At 50.6% G+C, this 19181-nt stretch overlaps 1 protein-coding gene and 1 long non-coding RNA gene across 6 annotated transcripts in view; one reads left to right on the plus strand and one right to left on the minus strand.

Annotated features, from left to right (window-relative positions):
• Positions 1-10869, plus strand: part of LOC108311174 — a 37723-nt gene extending 26854 nt beyond the window's left edge. Inside the window, exons 3-4 of one of the 2 annotated variants that reach the window (XR_005201844.1) lie at positions 5611-5818; positions 10792-10869. This is a non-coding gene — a long non-coding RNA (uncharacterized LOC108311174). Of the gene's footprint in view, positions 1-5610; positions 5819-6561; positions 7865-10791 lie in introns of those variants that run through there. The other variant, XR_005201843.1, reaches the window with a different exon arrangement.
• DIP2A (disco interacting protein 2 homolog A) overlaps positions 1-19181 on the minus strand; it is a 120886-nt gene that overhangs the window by 3936 nt on the left and 97769 nt on the right. For 2 of the 4 annotated variants that reach the window (XM_017538478.2, XM_017538477.2), the window contains exons 22-38: positions 16919-17033; positions 16126-16327; positions 15047-15156; positions 14880-14960; positions 12600-12723; positions 12196-12317; positions 11959-12070; positions 10825-10934; positions 9848-9978; positions 9168-9336; positions 8531-8701; positions 7074-7103; positions 6184-6245; positions 5276-5333; positions 3107-3181; positions 1162-1336; positions 393-516 (exon numbers count right to left, since the gene is read on the minus strand). In XM_017538478.2, coding sequence (XP_017393967.1) covers positions 393-516; positions 1162-1336; positions 3107-3181; positions 5276-5333; positions 6184-6245; positions 7074-7103; positions 8531-8701; positions 9168-9336; positions 9848-9978; positions 10825-10934; positions 11959-12070; positions 12196-12317; positions 12600-12723; positions 14880-14960; positions 15047-15156; positions 16126-16327; positions 16919-17033 — 1971 coding nt within the window. The remainder of the gene's footprint in view (positions 1-392; positions 517-1161; positions 1337-3106; positions 3182-5275; positions 5334-6183; positions 6246-7073; positions 7104-8530; positions 8702-9167; positions 9337-9847; positions 9979-10824; positions 10935-11958; positions 12071-12195; positions 12318-12599; positions 12724-14879; positions 14961-15046; positions 15157-16125; positions 16328-16918; positions 17034-19181) is intronic. The other 2 variants (XM_017538480.2, XM_017538479.2) reach the window with 1 other exon arrangement.

The following is a 19181-nucleotide window of genomic DNA, read 5'->3' on the forward strand; positions in this document are numbered from 1 at the left end:
AAAAAAGTAGAAACACTTCAGGATGAGAACTGTGGAAATCTTTCATTTTGCCTGTGCATTTGGGGACAATCTCTTGGCTTGAAACTTATAAGGAAAAGAAGAAAACAAGCAAAACCCAAACAAAAGGCAGCAAGGTGTGCTCTGGCACCATGTTTGCAGAGGCCATCCAGGGGGAGAACACACAAGAAGTCCTCAGCCCTCTCTGGCAATGCCCAAGGCAGACAGAGCTCGTCTACGTGGCACCCAGCTCCACTACAGCCCAGGGTGACAATGCAGGAGGCCTGTGCCCAGGGCCCAGCAGTCCTTGGCTCTGCTCCAACTGATGCACAGCACTCATGCCCAGAGGAAGGCTGGATGGACCATGTGGAGCTGCCCTCTGCCTGGGCTCTTACCATTCAGCAATGCTCCTGTGTGCTCGGATCACAGAGGTCTCGATGTCGATGGGGTGGTACCGCATGCCCCGGAGCTCCAGAGTTTCATCCAGAGACCCAACCACATACAGTGCATCATGCCGTCCTGTGAACAGTGTATGTTTACACGTGCCTGTAAAGCGAGGCACGCAGAGTCTGGACATGCGTGTCCTCTGATGACAACCAGGACTCTCGGGCACAGGGAGGTCTCAACTTAAATATCATGAGGTCCCACACCACATGCAGAGAGGGTGATGGAGGTACTGGCAGCACCGAACCACCTCAGGAAAGTTACAGCAAGTGTGAGCATATTACTAAAAATAACTTTTATCTCTGGGATGCGACAGCATCTGTAGGAGCTACCAAAAGTTCTGCCTTGTCTGGCCAGTTTGTCGTGGCTGTGCAGGGTCCTCTGGACATTGGCCACAATCTTTAGCAGTTGTGCGTGGGAAGCCACTGGTTACGACAGTGGCTGAGAGGCCGGCCTGGCCTTGGGGAGGAGCCTGGCAGTCTTATCACCAACACTGTCCCCCATCCCCTCAGCAGAGGCCAAGGGCCCAAGCACAGTGAGGGGCAGTCATGGAGGGAAAACAGTATTTTCAGAGAAAATGGCTGTCAGAATATTTTTTCCCCACACCGAACAATACCAGACCACAGCAAGAAGTGAGGTGTGCCAGCAGGTGACCAAGCTCTTGGGAAGTCCAAGTCCTCCCCAACAGCACTCACGTGGGACTTCGCCACAATCCCTCACCTCCACTGGCATCAGTGAGCTCTGTTCGTCGAAGAAAGCCAAGGTAGCCAGTCCTTGCCCAGATGGTCTGTGTGTCTCCAAAACTCAGCCGGGCACTGAAGTGGTCAGCATGAAGCGCCTCCTCACCGTAGACTGTATAGTAGCCGGTGGCGTTGTGGGGGCTGCTCACCCAGATCTGGTAGGGCACAGAGGACAAGCATGTGACGCATTACCAGCTACTGAGTTCAGATTCTGTCACAAGACATCCACTGGCCAAGAATAATGCTACAGAAAACACTGAACCTAGTGGGAGCAGATAATACCCACTGTCACCTATTTTATTAACTAAGTTAAATTACAGGCACAGGAAGCAAACATCACTTTTCTCTCCTTAATGTGTTTCCTCCTTTGACCCAGGAATGATATCTGTAGGACTCTATCCTCCGTAAGTAGAGAGAGGTAATTTCACCTTCCTCAAGTCAAACAATTAAGAGAGGGCTGGGAGCAACCTAAACTCCACAACAGGGACATGCTGAAGGAATGAGGGTCCCTACAGAGTGGAGAGTGTGCGACTGCTCAGACTCACACTAAGACAGAGGCTCTGACAACAGCACGTCCCAGAGTTAACGTCAGCCCCATGCATGTCTGTGTGCGTCCACCTGTCTGTTCAAGTGTCGGTGTGCACCCACATATCTACACACATGTAAGCATCTGTGTGCATCCATGGAGGCCTGCGCCTGCAGGACCAAGCGTCATGGGGCCCTTCTAGACACAGAGCCCGTCTAGAACCCACAGTCAGTTCAACTGCCTCTAAGGCGCCCCTGCATGGCAGCATCTGAAAGAGGAGGAGGGGGTGGCCAGTAGGGGCGTTTCCCTTGAGCAGCCGCCACAAGGGGTGGGTCCCCATTCCTGGCTCAGACTCTCCAGCTCTTGGGGAAGGAGAAGCAGCGTGGCCACCCTCGCTCTGTTCAGTCAGACCTGGGTTTGGCTGTCCAGGAAATGGGATGGTTGAGAGGAGGGTCCCTCACTCCATCCACACTCAAGATTGGGGCCCAGGACACCTTCCCATCAGGACACGGTAAGACTACCTGAGGGGCCACATGCTCACACCCTTGTCCCAGTCAGAAGAAGCAGGCTGAGGCTGAGTGATTTCCCTCTGGGCATGGCTCGATGGAAGCCCCAGTCTGGCTTCACAGCAGAGTCCACAGATGATGCCTGTGCCCACCTGGTTTGAATACATCAATTTGACAGCACATTCCCCAAGAGGGTAGGACTAGGAACGTGAGTCCTAAGCTTCCATGATAACAGATCAACCTGCACATTTGGGACATGACTGCACTTCAACCTGCCACCACTGCCTATAATTAATGGGTCATGCCTGTCCCAAATCACAGGGAGACGAACGTGCAATACATGTAGACATTTCAACCCAACGAATTCCTATGTAGCCTGTGTGTCCTCAGGGAGACCCACACCATCCACCCTGTATCCTCAGGACAAGAACTCTGAGCTCCTCCCAACTTCCCAGCTGCAGGTGGAGGCCCTGAACTCTTCTGGTGCAGAGTTCTCTATTGCCAGTTTCCCTGGGTCTGTGCTCTTGGCTGGGTGCCAGGGACCACTTTTAAGTAGCAGCTGCTGGGTCCTTCCCAAGGTAGCTGTTTTCTGCACTGCCACTGGCTTCACGCAGCTCCTCCCACCTGCCAGTGCCTCAAACCTTTAAGTTTTCCTCAGTTAGGTCAACCTAGGGATGAGGCAGTTTGTCCCATAGCACCCCAAAATCTTACATAGGAACTGGGTCTGGGAGGTACACAGGGGAAGGGCCAAATGGTTTCTGGTAGATTCCCAAAGGCGTGTGTGATCCTACAGTTTAGAATTTCCCAAATCTGAAGCAAAAAGGAAGGGAAAGTGAAGCTGGTGAGGCTTGAGAGCTCACACCCCCTCCCACCGGCCCCTGCCCTCAACTCACCTCTCCCAGGTGTGAGTCTCCCAAGGGCCCTTTGGTCTCAGTGTGTGCGATGATGACCTTCACGCCAGGGAGGATCTGGAAGGAGAAGAGATATGTCCCTTGTTAAAGAAAACATGACACAAGACGCTCTTGATTCAGTGACAATAAAATTAAAATAACGTCCTTCGGAAACTGGCCTGCAGGACTGATGTGCTTATGTCAGGTCAGGAAGTTTAGAGGCCACTCCAAATTTGACTTTGAATTTTCAAAGAAATAAGAGATGTTAACAGAAATAAATTATGAATCTTAGCAAAATTACTCCAGTTCCTAAGAATGAACCCCATCTTTGGGTGTCAGGAGGGGCAGAGGGTCACTAAGGCTATGAAGACAATCGGCCAGGTGATGCTAATGAGGACCCATCCAAGGGGTGCAGTGGCCCTGCTGTGCCCAGCCCCACAGGAGGCACATGCCTGTGAACTTCATCGAGTGTCCGGGTTCTTGGCTAGGAACCTGACCATGAGGAAGTTTTTCCTGCCTGTGACTCCAAGTCAGTCCAACCACTGAGCACTGGCTCTGTGCCAATTCAGGATGGTGAGAGACCACCATCTCTTACCTGGTCTCCCCAGACCCAGTCCCAGTGGTCCCTCACTGGGCTCAAGTCAGACCACCTGAATGCACAAGGCCTGGCTGCTTGTTCTGTGTCCTCAGTTTCTTCACGTATGAAACGGAGGCAATGACATTGCAGACTCAGGGTGGGCAAGAGGAGGGGAGAAGGGGCTACAGGGAGGTGTGGGCCATGGTTAGCACCAGACCCTTCCCTGTGGGGTAGGACTTTTCTGTTTCCCCAGATGCTGTTGGAGCCTCCACCCTCTCCTTGCATGTCCCAGCTGAGCCCCAAAACCAGAGCTCTCTTTCCAAGACACAAACCTATCAGGCCCAAGTGATTCTAACAGCAAAATAGGAAAGAACGTCCAATAAAGGGGGATGAGTTAAACAATTACAGTGCAGCTGTACATGGCAGGGCAGGAGCAGCCACAGAAAAGAGCTACGTACTGGCCCAATGACCCAGGGAAACCCGCTGAGTTTACACCAAGGACAATGCAGAGCTGTGTGTGACAGCAGCTCACAGTGTCTCAGAGAAAGGAGGATATGCAGCAGCCCAGGGCTCCCACAGCTGTGCTATCCGCTAAACTCACCGACTGCACTCTCAGCTCGTCTACTTCCTAGAGTGACTTTAACAGGGCACGAAGGAAGGGAGCTATTCAAGTCCCTGCACCTGCATGAGTTCACTCACTCACTCCTCCTGCTCCCCACTCAGCCCAGTCCCACTGGCCTCCTTGTAGCTCCCACCTCAAGATCCTCACAGCAGCTGTGCCTTCTAACCCCAGACTCACCCCTGCTGCCCTGCAGGAGTCTGTGTGCTGGACATCCTATGGCTTGCCTGAGTCCCTCTCTGGGCCCCTCCCTGACTCCCCACAGGTGGCTGTGGTCATGGCAGTGAGTGAACAGAGTAAGGATGACCAGGCTCCTTCTCTTGCCTCTGGTGTTGTGAAGGTACCAGGTCCCCCACAGCCCCCACTGGAGGCACAGCAGCGCCCACTCACACCAAGCTTGGCTTACTCTTCATGCTGCCTTCCTGGGCTGTGTGGCTTTTCCTCCTTCCTTTGAACCTTTCCTGGTTCACAGGATGCTATTCTGTGCCTACATCTGCTGACCCCTTGCAGAACCTCAGTTTTTTCCTGGGAGTCAGGCTGTCTCAGGATCCCCCAGATTCCCCAAGGCTCTGAGGGCCTCTTCCCTGCCGACACCCTAAACCAGGGCATAAGATTTTGCCATCTCCAGTTTAGGGCCAGGGCCATTCCATTTAACTCTACATGTGTAGGTGGGCCAGACCCCTCGCTCCACGTGCCTGACCCCAGAGGCCTAAGGCCCCTCACCTGCCCAATGGGAGTTCTTTATTCCTGCACCTGAAGTTCTCCCTTTCTGGTGCTGAGCTCAGATGTGTTTAAAGACATAACTAAGTAATTCTATATGCCAGCTGCAAAGAAGGGAGGGAGTAGCAGCCGAGCCCACCCCAACCAGAAGTTGACCCGTGTTCATCAGAATCGTAGCCCCTAGCGGCCCCCACAGGGCGGTGCTTCAGACAAAGGTCTCACACGACTCAGAATGCAGCGTCTTGGCTTCCACTACCTTTCCAGACTCCATCAACGGCAGGCTGTGCGGAGAACCCCGTTCTACCAAACGTACCCTAAAAAATAAGGGAACGATTTCAGCATAAAATTTGCTGCACAGGCAGTAATGTCTAAAAGGGCAGATCATGAGGCTGGAAATGATTACTCTGAGGGTCTGTTGACAACAGTCAGGGTGTCAGCCTTTCCATAGCACACCCGCCATGAGCAACCTGGGTGGTGACGCCAGGCCACGGCAGGGACACCCCAACAATGCTTGGTCCCAAGTGCCGCTGCCCGCATGTACTCGCTACCCACCCCATGTGCTCACAGAAGCTCACTCTACATTTCTTTTAGGTCATCCCTGAATCCAGCAGGCCCCTGGCACCCAGTAAGCTAAACCTAGTGTTTACATCAAGCTCCAGTGTGGACATATCCAGGTCTGGGATCTGAGCTTCAAAGCTGGGAGAGGCCCTGATGCACATCTGACCACAGACCAGCAAGAACACACTGTGTGCATCACCACTGTTTATCAAGATGAAAACAGATTCTCTGACGGCATCAGGTAAGAAACGCTCTTGCCAGCAGATGACTTGTCTTCTACCTATCCCTATCCTATAAAAAACCGAATGTCACATGGGTCACTCTTATTCTTCCTGCTTGTGCGGCAGGCAGAGGGATGTTCACTGCAGCCCTGGGGACATGGGCGCACAGAGACGGACATCGAGCTCCCCTGGGAAGCACACCTGGAGTGGGGCCCACAGCTCTCCTCTTCCTCTTGGTGCAAATGGCCCAATGCAGCCAGCTGTCCGAACATGTGCCTATCCGGGTTCCCAGGTAGGCCTGACTTGGCCCATCTGTCCTCTTATGCCTGGGTCCCCGGGGATGCCACCGGGTATGAATGGGGCCCAGGCAGGCTGAAAACATTACCTGTCATGGCGCAGTGCCCGCATGTCCACGTAGACGGTTGTGGGGTCTGGCCCAGCTGTGCCCTGGAAGGAGAGTGGCAGAGGAACTTCTGTTGGGGGCCTCACTTTCATCTTGTTTCCACAGGCACAGCTGCATGGCAGCTCCTCCCGGGCCCCCGGGGACACCCAAGAAGGTAGCACGTGTGCTCCCTGCAGCCAGTCTGCCTAGGGGCTCAAGGTCCCCAGGGCAGACTGACGCCTTCCATCCAAACATCCACACAGCTTGCTAATACTGAGTGAACCACTCAATGACTCTGAAAACACCAAATCATGCCACTTTACATTTCAGTTCTAACATCTTTCTATTCCCACTGGTCTCTTGTGATGAAAACACCATTAGGATCTGAGGGGCATTTCCACCATGCTGCCAGGCAGGGCCCAGCCTCTCACCAACCAGCCTAATTCTACTGGGCACGGCTCGCAGCGAGACTCACTCAGGTGAGACGGATGGCAGCCTTCACCTTTCTCCTCCCTTCCTGACTTCTGAATCTTACAGTTAACATTAATCCCGACTAAAGAACACTATGTGTCATTTTATTAGATAAGGAACATCAAATTAAATGAGTACTCTGATCAACAAAACCCTTAAAGATCCAGACAACATAACCTGTGTCTGCACTGGAATTAAACACACCCATTCCTCCCAAGGTAATGTTACGAGGATTAACAATTTTTGAAAACAGTTTTACTTTTAAATTTGGTTACAAGGGAGCTTTTGTAATATGTCAAGGAATATCCACTGTGAACAAAGTAAGACAGCAAAAGAAACACGTCTGTCTAGAATTCACGAGAAAGTCACATGAACTCATGGGAGGGGGAAGCAAAGAGGCACCAACAAGGTCAAGGTCATACCTGCTCAGCCAGCTTTCCCAGCCTGTTGGGCTGACAGAGGCCAAGGAGGCCAGCAGAGTGAGACAGGGAGGAGACAGCCACAGGAAACACACACAGAAGCAGCAGCCACATGAGAAACACAGGGAAAGAAAGAGCAAAACCCACCTCTGTATCTCAAAGAGCAAAAGTGAACATCCCATAACATCATTTCTGCAATCATGTGTGGTACCCACACCCTTCCGATGTCCAGCAAGGAGGGCCGGGGCTTGCAGATGCAGAGCCACTAACACACAGGCTGGCACCCACGCTCAGCCACAGCCCACAGCAGGCAGCGAGCTCACAGAAGACTCCCACCCGGCCTCCTCTGCTGTGTGACAAGGGGCAGAGGCTCGAGTGGCCAGGAGTCCTGTCATGGTGAAGAGGGCATGAGCTGAGCCACTGCCCTGCCTTGCGTGCACTGCCACGAGGGGGAGGCACAAGGCCAAGCAAACACTTTGGAAACAGAGACAGACCTGCACTCAGCACAGCTCTGGCGTGGGCACATGCCATCTCCTTACAGCTATTCTTGCACTATGTGGGTGAATAGGGCACTCAATAGGTAGGGTATCTAAAAAGCTATTTGGCTTTAAAATGTTATTAGAAAGAAATGAAATTGAGATATTAGCACAAAATCTGGGAAACAGCTGTAGCTATCTGAGGAAGTGGTGAACAGCAGTGCCGTGGACTCTTCAGTCTCTGAAACTTGGTTTGTTTATTATTTATTTATTTATTTATTTATTGAGACAGGGTCTTGCTCTATTCCCCAGGCTGGAGTACAGTGGTGAGATCCTGGCTCACTGTAACCTCCTCTTCCCAGGTTCAAGCAATTCTCGTGCCTCAACCTCCCAAGTAGCCAGGACCACAGGCGTGCACCACCAGCCAGCTTATTTTTGTATTTTTAGTAGAGACAGGGTCTCATCATGTTGGCCAGGCTGGTCTTGAATTCCTGACCTCAGAAGATCCGCCTGTCTTGGCCTCCCAAAGTGCTGGGATTACAGGCATGAGCCACCACTCCCGGCCTGAAACTTGGTGCTTCCTTTTAATAAGACATTTCATAGCTTCAAAAATGAATTTGGGTCAATACAAATTACCACATTTATTAATGTTTCAATTTAATATTGCTAGATTTCCTAAAACAGTAAGTTCAATCTTGCTTTAAGAACTTAGCTATGTATTATATCTAAGAGAGTCTTACAGGTAAGGTATTAGTCACTGTTAAGAAACAATTTGTATTTTTTCCCAAATAAGCCTTTGTTCAACTAGAGTATTTTTAAAAATAAAATCCTTGAAGCTAAAATGTTACATGGAAAGGAAACATCAAAGTCTCAGGGAAGGAGAAATAGACCAGGCAGGTACAAAACTGACATTAACTGAGAAACTCTCAGTCTGCACACTGCCAACAGCCAGCTTTGGAGAAGCGCAGGGCCCAAGCACCTTACCTGGAGGCAGATGGCCACGTTGACCCTGCACCCGAATGTGGTGCTGACGGCGCGGGCCGGCAGGCCCAGGTCCTTGAAGAGCTTGGAGAACGACTGGGTCAGCGCAATCCTGGGCCGCTCCTCGGCAACCACCATGCATGTGCGCACACATGACAGGTTCACCCCCTTCATCTGCGGGAGGGGTGAGCAGTCAGGCCACAGCCACAGCCCAGCAAGGTGCCACAGCCCTGGGCACTGTCTTGGGAAGTTTCTGGGTGGGTACACAAAGGTGGAGCTGGACACCAACCTCCTCTCCTGAGGCTGCGTCTATCCCACAGAATCCTAAGTGTGGATGTACTAGAGGATTCCCATCTGACCTGCATCCTACACCTGCCCTGCCACATGGCCAGACCTCTACCCTGCTATTCCACAAGGACGCTGCCCTACCCCACACCTTCCTCTCCTGTGGGGTGTGAAGCTGCAGAGGCAGGTGGGCCATGGGAGGAGGAATGTGTACACAGGGTCCGCAGGGGGAAAGGGTTTTCTCTACTTCCATAAACTGCAGGGAGGGGCCTTGGGAGTCTTGTTTTGTTTTGTTTTTAAACCTCCCAGGGCTGTGGTCTGCAGCACACTCGGACATCCAGGTCTGGGCACTCACCCTGAGGACACCTGTCTGCGCGCCAAGGCCCTTGGTGCACATCTCCATCACAGAGTAGGAGCAGAAGGTGACGCGGGCCTTGTACTGGCTGACAGCTGACAGCCACAGGGACACGTTGCTCTCCAGCTCCAGTGGTGGCACTAGCACTGACTGGTGTCCCGAGTAGACGCTGTGAGAGGGAAGGCTCGTGAGGCTCCGCCCACCCACCCAGCACCTGGGCACTCCGCTCTTCCCTTCCTCAGGACACTTCTTTTACCGCCATGACGGGGCACAATTCTGCTCTGATGCTAAGTGGGGTGTGGGTGGAAAACATGCCACAGGGGGAGAGGTTGGGGAGGTGGCAGGCACGGGGTCCTGATCTCTGCTCCAAACACTTGGAGAGTATCCAGGGACACCGTTCCAGAGGCACTCGCTTCTAGAGACGGATCACCACTTTGCAGTGTTTGAAGGAATCAAGCAGATTCTTCCCAAGTACTAATAATGGACAGTGTATTAAATGAAAAATGTATTTTCACTCAATTTCAGACTCAGACTCCAACCAACTTCATCCCCAAACAAACCCACTCACACACGTCTCAGCTTGCTGAGCCCTCAGAAAGGTGCCTTACTTAGAAGGCCACGATTCCTACGAGCCACACGAGCTGCTGCCACCTAGCAGGTGGTAGGGACCCTGCACTCACCTGCACAGACACCACAGGGCAAAGCCAAGACCACAGTAGGGGTCGAGGCAGATGGCAATTTGCCGCGAGGGGTACAGCTCACACTGCAGCTTTATGGAGCGGCACAAGGCGCTTGTGGCCGCGTGCGACATCTTAGGAGTAAAATAAGGTTAAAAAAAAAAGTGAAATGAAATTCAGTGATGTGCAGGGGGAGAGAGGGTTGATGGCAGCAACTGCTCTCCACATGGCTAGACCATAGCGCCAAACTTCCAAACTCATATTTATTTCCTTAAAAGATGGTTGGCTCAAATCCCCAATATAACCTAAGTAATACCCAAGAAACGATACACTCAAAATCTTTGAAACAAAATTTCAAAATACTGAATTTCCTTTTTTTTTTTTTGAGATGGATTCTTGCTCTGTCGCCCAGGTTGAAGTGCAATGGGGGCAATCTCAGCTCACTGCAACCTCTGCCTCCCAGGTTCAAGCAATTCTCCTGCCTCAGCCTCTTGGGTAGCTGGGATTACAGGTGTGTGCCACCATGCTCCGCTAAGTTTTGTATTTTTAGTAGAAACAGGGTTTCACCATGTTGGTCAGGCTGGTCTCGAACTCCTGACCTCGTGACCCACCTGCCTTGGCCTCCCAAAGTGTTGGGATTACAGGTGTGGGCCACCATGCCCAGCCTGGATACTGAAAATTTTTAATTGAGCTATTGGCTACCAGCAAGGAAACAGATTCATCGAAGCCACCAGTTCCTGGAAGCCGGACAGTCATAAATCAAAAAGTTTAGACATGACCACAAAGCATCAAAATATGCATTACTCTCAGGCTAATCACATTTTAGGGGATTACTGGTATTTAACACAAATCTTAAGCAGCAGTATTGTTGCTTTGTGCTTTGCATATGAAGGAACTGCCTAAACCTTCGTCTGACATCCTTTCTGTCCACCCCCCCTGATTTCTAGGAGCTGAAGCCAACAGGATTTCAGAGGACCTACCTTCACTCCCGCTAATATACCAGTGGTCGACACGCTGAAGTCCAAGTATGCGAGGACGTCGGGGGAGGGGGGCCTGAAAATGCTCGCTACCTTCTTTTTAGGGATGTCATCTGTTAAACAGGAGACACCAGCAATATCAGTGTGTTTCTGCATTTATTCTGAGTGCTCTGAGCTTTCACAGGCAAGAGGTGACACATGATTTGTCCTTGGGAGTCCTGCAGAGAGTGAGCTCGGACAGGTGTAAGGTCACGAGGATGCAGGCTGTGTGTGCTCAGAAAAGCGTATTTCATTCTTCATGGAAATGCTACCCAGCCCCACCAAAACCACACTGAGCCCGTGGGGATGTGGGACGAGGCAGGCAAGGAGGAGAGATATCACATTACTGACCACTAGGAAAGGCTAGAGGACTGAGGACTTGCCGAAGGTCTCCGAGTCTGTGGCAGGGCCCAGAGTTCCAACCACAGCAAGAATAGCCATGGACAGGCTCTGAGTTCTGCATGCTTCATCAAGTTCTCATGGCCCCATGAGCCAGACACCACTGCCTGCCTGGGTGCAACTGGGCACAGGCTCACCAGGGCAGGCACTGCTTCCCTTGAGGCAATCCTGTGAGGCTCTGGGGCCCTGGCCAGCTGTTCTGCTCTGAGCCTGCCCTCCCCTGCACCAGCTGCCCTGGCCCAGCCCCATCCAGCCCAGGCTGAGACAGGTCCACAGCAGACGGGAGCCAGGGGGTTTTCAGACCCCCGCCCCATTGGCCCTCAGCATTTCAGGGGGCACAGTGGCATTCACCAATGATGGGGAAAGGGATGCTGGTGTGGTGGCACGTGGTGGGAGCTGTGTCCCCAAAGGGTTCACAGAAAAGAGCTGCCAGCCCCCATGCCAGCAGGAGGTGGGTGAGAGGGGCAAGGCTGTGCTCTGCACCACTTGGAAATGGCTATGGCTGCCATGGGCTCAGTGGAGAACGGATTCGCACACGGGACAGGGACCCCTACTCCTCACCAGGGCCCAGGGGCCACCCCTGCCGTCAGCCAGGTTCCTGCCAGGACTGCTCTCGCCTCACATGTTTTTGGATGGCAGCCAGGCCACACCTACAACACGGGAAAAGGGACTAGTCCTGGGCAGTGTGAGGGCACTTACCTGTGTCTAGGATGGTGGGCCAGGTCCTGATGTCCACAGCGGCGGCAGCCTCCTTGGACCTGAGCAGCCGTGTGACGGCCTGTGTGGTGAGGACGCATGCAGACTTGCTGACCTGCATGGCGAGGGGTCAAGGGTGGGTGAGTGGGGCCACTCGAGCTGCCCAGAAAGGGGGGCAGCGGAGGGCAGCCTGGCAGCCTCCCACCCACAGACCCTGTCCCGAGGGCCAGGTGGGAGCACCTCCACGATCATCTTGACGGTGGGCAGCGTGGTGCCTAGGTTCTGAGGGTGCGGGGGCCGCACAGTGACAGGTACGCAGCCGCAGTACAGGCAGCCATAGAATGCGGCGATGAGGTCCACCCCTGTGGAGACAAGGACTAGCCATGAGGAGGACAGCCACAAGAGGCTCCCACCAGCCTCTGTCCACTATTCCTGCAAGAAAGGAGGGAGGCCGTGCTAGGGAGGATGGGGGTGACTTTCGGGTTTCCAAAGGGGAAGCTGAGCTGAGGAGGCAGACAGATGCAGAGAGGAGGAGATGAGCTTGGTTTTGGAAGCTGCTTCGGGGAGGGAATATCTGGGGGGCTGCTTAGGGCAGGTGACTGCTTACAAAGAACTGCAGGTGGACAGCCCCACAGTGAGCCTACCTGGTGGGTAGACCAGAGCCACATGGTCCCCAACACTCAGTCTTCCCTTCTCCATCAGAGCCGCGGCCACTCTCTCAGCCCTTTTGTGCAGCTGGACACAGGTTGCAGTGCTTGTGACGGTGCCCTAGGAAAGCGATCACTGAGCTCATTGTGTGCTGGTGCCTGCAGATGGGCTGTTCGCAGATGTGCGTGTTTACCGCATGCACGCCACTGCACACGATGCCTTGTGATTATCCGTGATCATGACATTGTGTCAGTCCTATGCGTCCTCACCACGCTGGTGTCTTTTTCTTTTTGGTAGAGATAGGGTTTCACCATGTTGGCCAGGCTGGTCTCAATCTCCTGACCGCAGGTGATCTGCCTGCCTCAGCCTCTCAAAGTGCTGGGATTACAGGCATGAGCCACTGCACCTGGCCCACGACTAGTGTCTCTTCTCACCATCTGTGTACTCTTGCCGGCAGTGAAGGGACAGGCACGCAAGCATCTCCTGCATGGTCCCAGCTGAAAGGGAGATGCGGCCACTCCATTCACCCAGGGCAGAGCCACAAACACATGGCTAAAGACCTTTCTGGCCTTTTTAGTAAAATATTCCATACAGCACCATTATAAATAAATAGTAAGCGGCGGGCAAGCATCCCTCAATTGTATTACCGTGCATGCCCACAGGCCGCCTTACTGAGCCTGGGCCTGTGTCATCTGCAGCTGGATTCTCAGAGGCGTCTGTGCGCCTCCTCCAGAGCGGACTGCACCCGCTCATTCCTTCACCCTGTCTCTCTGCTGATGGGTGTTGGGCTATGTGACCAGTTCAGTACAAACAGAAACACCTTGTAACCCTACCCCTCTGCTCAGGAAACTCATCCTCCCTGATCCCATGCGAGGCCTCACAGCTTTTTTAGTCCTTAAGAAGATAAAAAGTGCAATTCAGTCTAACAAATATAAAACTCCAGAGCAGACCAGTGTAACATTAAAACTCCCTACTTCTCAAGTGGTGGCTTCTACTGACAGGAAGCAGTGAAAAAGAGAGACCAGTGGAAGCACTTGTGTGCCATGCCTAGGCACAAGGGCTGGGCAGATTCTGACAGTCCAAATCCTGAGAGTCTTACCAGTCCACATAAGTCAGGGCCCTGTCAGACAGAACCTGAGAACTGGACCAGGACTCAAAGCCCCCAAGGCCCTGGATCCCGCCGCACCCTCGGGGGAAACCCAGCGACCCCCAGCCTTATCTGCGTCCCTTCATGGTTCCACCTGGCCCCCACCACACTGGCCTCCTCTCCTGCCTTGAGCCACTGTCCATCACTGCTTCATAGCCCCTGCTACCCTGGCTCCATCCAAAGCCCCCTCCCCAGCACTCCAGGTCACATCCCTCCACTGTACTGATGTCGAGGTTCTCACCTAAGCTGATTTTACCATGGTCAATGGTAAATCATTGGCTGGCTGTAGGCTTTAGAACTCAATCATAAAATAAATGTTTACTGGGCATGGTTCTAGATGCTTCCAATAAACCAGAAAAACAAAATCTCTCTCTTACAGAACTTGTTTTCTAGCAGGGAAGACTGATTTCAAACCTGTTAAGAATAGGGGTCCTTTTTATTTAACACTGTGTACATTGCAGGCATCAGTAAGTATTTTTTGAATGAATGAGCAATACCAAAAGCTAGACCAGCATTTTCTAAGCCACAGTGAGCTACTCTTTACCACACCAAAGCTTAAGAATTCTTACAGCTTGTATGGCGCATGGGGCAGGAGGGTTTTTAAATTATTTAACTTTGTTTCCACATTTTGCATTCCTGCCCACAACCTGAACATGAAGATTATAGTTTCTCCTTGGCATCCCGAATGCTCCTAGCATACTGGAATGCACACAACAGGAACTTGAAACACATGAGAATTTCCAAATGAGCAGCAGGAACAGGGTCAGAAGCAACATTTGTCATTTAAAAGCTGTAAACAAATGTAGAAATTCTAAATGCCTAATTTTTTATTAAAAAACATTTCATTTTAGCTCACAAACTTAGAAGTATTTACATGTATGCAGTTTTTAATTTTAAAAACTGGAGCTGATAAGACTTTTCCTGCTAAACACAAAATCAGTAGAAATACTATTGTGTGAATTGTGTGGAAAACAAGGAACCTACAAAGGAAGGGGCAGGCCGAGAGAACCACACCGGACAAGGGGGCTGAGCCCACAGGCACACTGTTCTCTACATGGGAAAACCACCAGGGCACTGGCATCACCAACTAGACAAGCAACAGGATCTACCAGCCCCGACGCCGCCTCACCTTGGCGTTCAGCAGCAAGAACAGCGGGTGGTCAGGAGTGGTGTGGGCACGCCACTGCAGCACATCAGCCAGGAACAGGAACTGCATGAGAGGGTGATTTGGTTACCGGCAGCCTCCGGGGTATGGACACCTGTCCACCACCCCTCCCCCCAAAACTGGCCTGTTACCTTCCGTGCCTGGTCACTGTCCTCCAGGTGGGCGAGCTCTCTCCCAGAAGCCTGTGCAATTCTCTTCCCAGCAACCAGGTTCCCCACGATCATTGAGGCTGGTCCAACCTCTAGAAATGGGGAAATTCTGAATGAGATGCTAGTAACTTCTCATTCAGAATGAGAAGAAAAAAGTCATGTGACTTTTTTTCATTATATTTTTTATTTTGAAAACATACTTGAATGAGGCACTTAACTCTTCTATTGAGATACAAATATTCAGAAAGCCAGCTACAATGTTTATGCTAAGTGACAAACAGAACTTCTCTCTTAAATATAGAAGTTTACTACATGACATATCTCAGAGGATATGATTTGGCCTGAGTCACAGCAAAATTCTTAACATATTTTGTTTTACTGTACTTTATGAATAAACCAGGAAATTAAATCTTCCTGATGAAATGTATTTAGTGATATTTTATGTGTTCAATAATTAACAAAAAAAACTTTGCAACGTACTAAAAATCAACATGATCAAAGAAATGAAAAACTGCATTAAGGTTAAGCCAGTCTTTAAATTAGCTTTTAAATGTGTAAAATGAGGGAAGGAAAGCTGACCACTTGCTGAGAAATTTCCAAGGTCCCATCAACCCAGTGTCTGCGGCAGGTCCCAGGGCAGAGGCAGGCAGCTGGCTCCTGCGGACAGGTATGGCTCGTGCCCCATAGCACAGCGTGGCCACAGAGGCACTTTTGACTTTAAGCTCCAGTATGATCCTGGGCATCATTTCTAGCCCTAAGGAGCCATCTCCTAGCCATGCAAAGCTAAGAGGCCATCCTGGAGTTTATCATTACAACTGGTTCCTAATAGGCAGATGCAAACCACCATATAGGGCATGTGGTTAAGTTCCCCCATGCGTAGCTAGTTCCAGGAAGGCAGAAGGTAGCACCATTCTGGGGTGCACCCTTGCTCTGGCTCTTGACTCTAGCCTCAAAGACATGGGCAGTTGGCACTGGAGGGTCTAGCAGGGCTGCACCCTAACCACAAGCGCAGTTGCTATCAATGTTGACTAGAGAGCATCCTGTTGTTAGGTACAACTAACCTGGTTGTTTCTGACGAGGTTTGGGGAGGTTGGTAACACAGGTGTGAGGGCACATCAGCACGTTACACGGGTGCAGTGTCCCTTCCAGAAAGCGCTGTTTGGTTTCAGAAATGTGAATCCCTCCAAGAGGAGCCTTGGGCAAGGTGTTGGCAGGAACCAGGGCCAGACAGTACACGCCCACCTGGTGGATGCTGTCGATGGCCTGAAAGGGAAGGACCCTGCTTGGCCCAGGCCCCCAACTTGAGGCTGGGGAGATGTTGGGTGGGGGACAGGAACATCCCCTACATGGACCTCTTTTCCAGGCCAGGAAATGGAGCTCTGGACATTATGTTAGATGAGGAAAGAAGATGAAGAGGAGTGTGTACAGTTTTCTACCATTTAAGTCAGAAAGGGGAAACACACACACACAGTATTTGTTTACCCATGTCCATAAATCTGTGACCAGAGGCTGAGGGATGGGGCAATGAGGAGATGGTGGTGAAAGGGCACAAAGCCTCAATTAGACAGGACAAGGAAAGTTTTTTCTTTGAGATATATTCAGACTGGTGAACATCACAGATAACGTATTGTACATTTCAAAATCACAATGAGAGTGAATTTCAAATGTTCTCACATAAAAAAATAAATATTGAGGTGACAGCTATAATTTGTCAATTTGCAATGAAAAATACAGATAAACAAGCTGGAGACAGAGAGGACAGGGCGGAACAAACCAACCACTTGGCGCTCAGAGTGGAGTCGGGGGGGCCAGCTTGGGAGATTCACCGAACCACAGGCCGTGCAGGGTGCCCACCTGCAGCACGCGGCTCATCCACTGGAAGCTGTCCTCCTCCGAGGCATCCGGCCGCTGCTCAGCTACCAGGACGATCCGGTCATCATGCAGCACAGTCACAGAGAACACAGCGATCCTGAGGGATGAGACATGGAAATGGCCACATGGCAAGAGGCCGAACAAGGCACAGATGCATTCTCACCACATAATGGAAGAGGCAGGCTGTCCTTTTATTTAAAATGCAGTCTATGAAATGGTGCTACCTGCTGCAAATTTGTAAAGTAACTCATCATTCTAATCTCAATGACGACTGAAATGTGTCTCAAGTCACAAAAAACAGAGAGGACTTCAGGGCAAAGCAAAACAGCCAGAAAGATACATATTTTTACAAGAAAAATTTCCTTAATCTGATGTTAATTTCCTTGTGCACAAATCTATCTAAAAGTTCTATTAATTATGTTTTTTAATACAACAGATTGCACCTCTCTTTTACTAGAGTTAATCTATTCACATTTATTGTGATTAGTATAGTTAGACCTGTTTTTACTATCTTAAGAATTTCAACATGTCCTCCTTTTTTCTGTGTTGCCTTTTTCTTCTTTCAGATTTTGAGTTAATATCTCTGTCTTTATAAGACAGAGATAAAATATAAAATAAGAAGATGATCATTATAAATTAAGATGATGATCTCCCCATCAAACCCATCATTTTAGGATGTCTACCATTCTGACTCTGGGACATTATGGATATACCTTCTCTTGTCCTTTCCTATGACTTGACTGGTGTGTGTACACACAAACACACACACACACTTTTATACAACAGACCTTACCTAATATTGAGTTCTCCTTACTCTCATATCTTATAGCACTTACTGAATTTATTTCTCTTAGTATGCTGACCAAAACTGTTTTCAATATGGACCTTTGTATGTCAAAACTTCTGAAATTTACATGCTTAAAAGTATTTTTTACTACAACTGCACAATTGACAATTTGGGCAAATTGGGCGCACTGTTATCTTGTGCCAGTTGCACTGTGGGGAAGTCTGATGTGTTCTGCTTGGCTTTTTTGTGGTCCACTATGAGAACACAGATAAACTCAACATGCCATAGGGCCCTCTGTGGACCATTTCCCAGTCCAGAGAACTCCAACCACCTGCTTCCTCAGACAATCCCTGCTCCACTCCATGTATCCCTTCTCCCTGAGTCTGCTATGTGGACACCAGCCCTTATTCTCTCCCATCTCTGTTAATAGTTCCTTTAAAGTTCCTATTTTACTTCCAGAGTAGTTCCTTAATCTGACTTTCCACCTTTTCAACTTGTTCTCTAGCTGTATCCATTCTATGTATTTCATCTATTGTGTTCTTTGAACAATTACTTTGCTAGCATTTCTCGATCTTATTTCATGTTGCAAATCTTCTATTGCTTTTCTTCCAATGACACATACTTTCAATTGGTTGTGGTTCCATTTCCAGTTCCTGTATTCCTCAGCTCTTCCTAATGGGTCCAGGTAGGCTATCCTGCCTGCAGATGCAGTTACCCAGACCCCATTATTCACTCAGTCTTGCCTCACCTCTTCAGGATCCTGCTTGGGAGGTGGAGGCTTCTTTCACCTCCAGGTACAATCAGGTATAGGTGGCCCTGGGTGGGGGGGTCTCCCCACTTCACCTCAAATCAGGGTTTGGGCTACCTTGATGTTATCCCTAAGGACCCCTGCCCAAAGTGTCCCCCATTTCTGCTGTGGGGGGCAGGTCATGACCCTGGCTGTGTTACCCTCCTCGTGCACATGCACACACATAGCCTGCTTGGCCAGGCCCCCTGAGCAATCTCCCACCTTCCCTGTTGTCCATCTTTTGGGCTTCTTCCTCAAGACTGACCATGACAACACATCACTTTGCAGAATCCCCTCATGATTGCTTTGAGGGCTACTCAAAGGCAGGGCCTGGCCTGGCACCCAGGTACCTTAGTTTGAGTAACAAAAGGCATGCCCTTGGCCAGGCACATTGGCTGACACCTGTAATCCCAGCACTTTGGGAGGCCAACGAAGGAGAACTGCTTGAGCCCAGGAGAGTTCAAGACCATCCTGAGCAACATAGTGAGACCCTATCTCTACAAAAAATTTTAAAAATTAGCCAAGTGTGGGGTGTATGCCTATAGTCCCAGCTACTCAGGAGGCTGAGGTGAGAGGAACGCTTGAAGCCCAGGAGGTTGAGGCTGCAGTGAGTTATGATCAGGCTACTGCACTCCAACCTGGGTGGGCGATAGAGCAAGACCCTTTCTTTT

Source organism: Cebus imitator, unplaced genomic scaffold (genome assembly GCF_001604975.1).
Source record: "Cebus imitator isolate Cc_AM_T3 unplaced genomic scaffold, Cebus_imitator-1.0 Scaffold112, whole genome shotgun sequence".
In the NCBI taxonomy this organism is placed as follows: Eukaryota; Metazoa; Chordata; class Mammalia; order Primates; family Cebidae; genus Cebus; species Cebus imitator.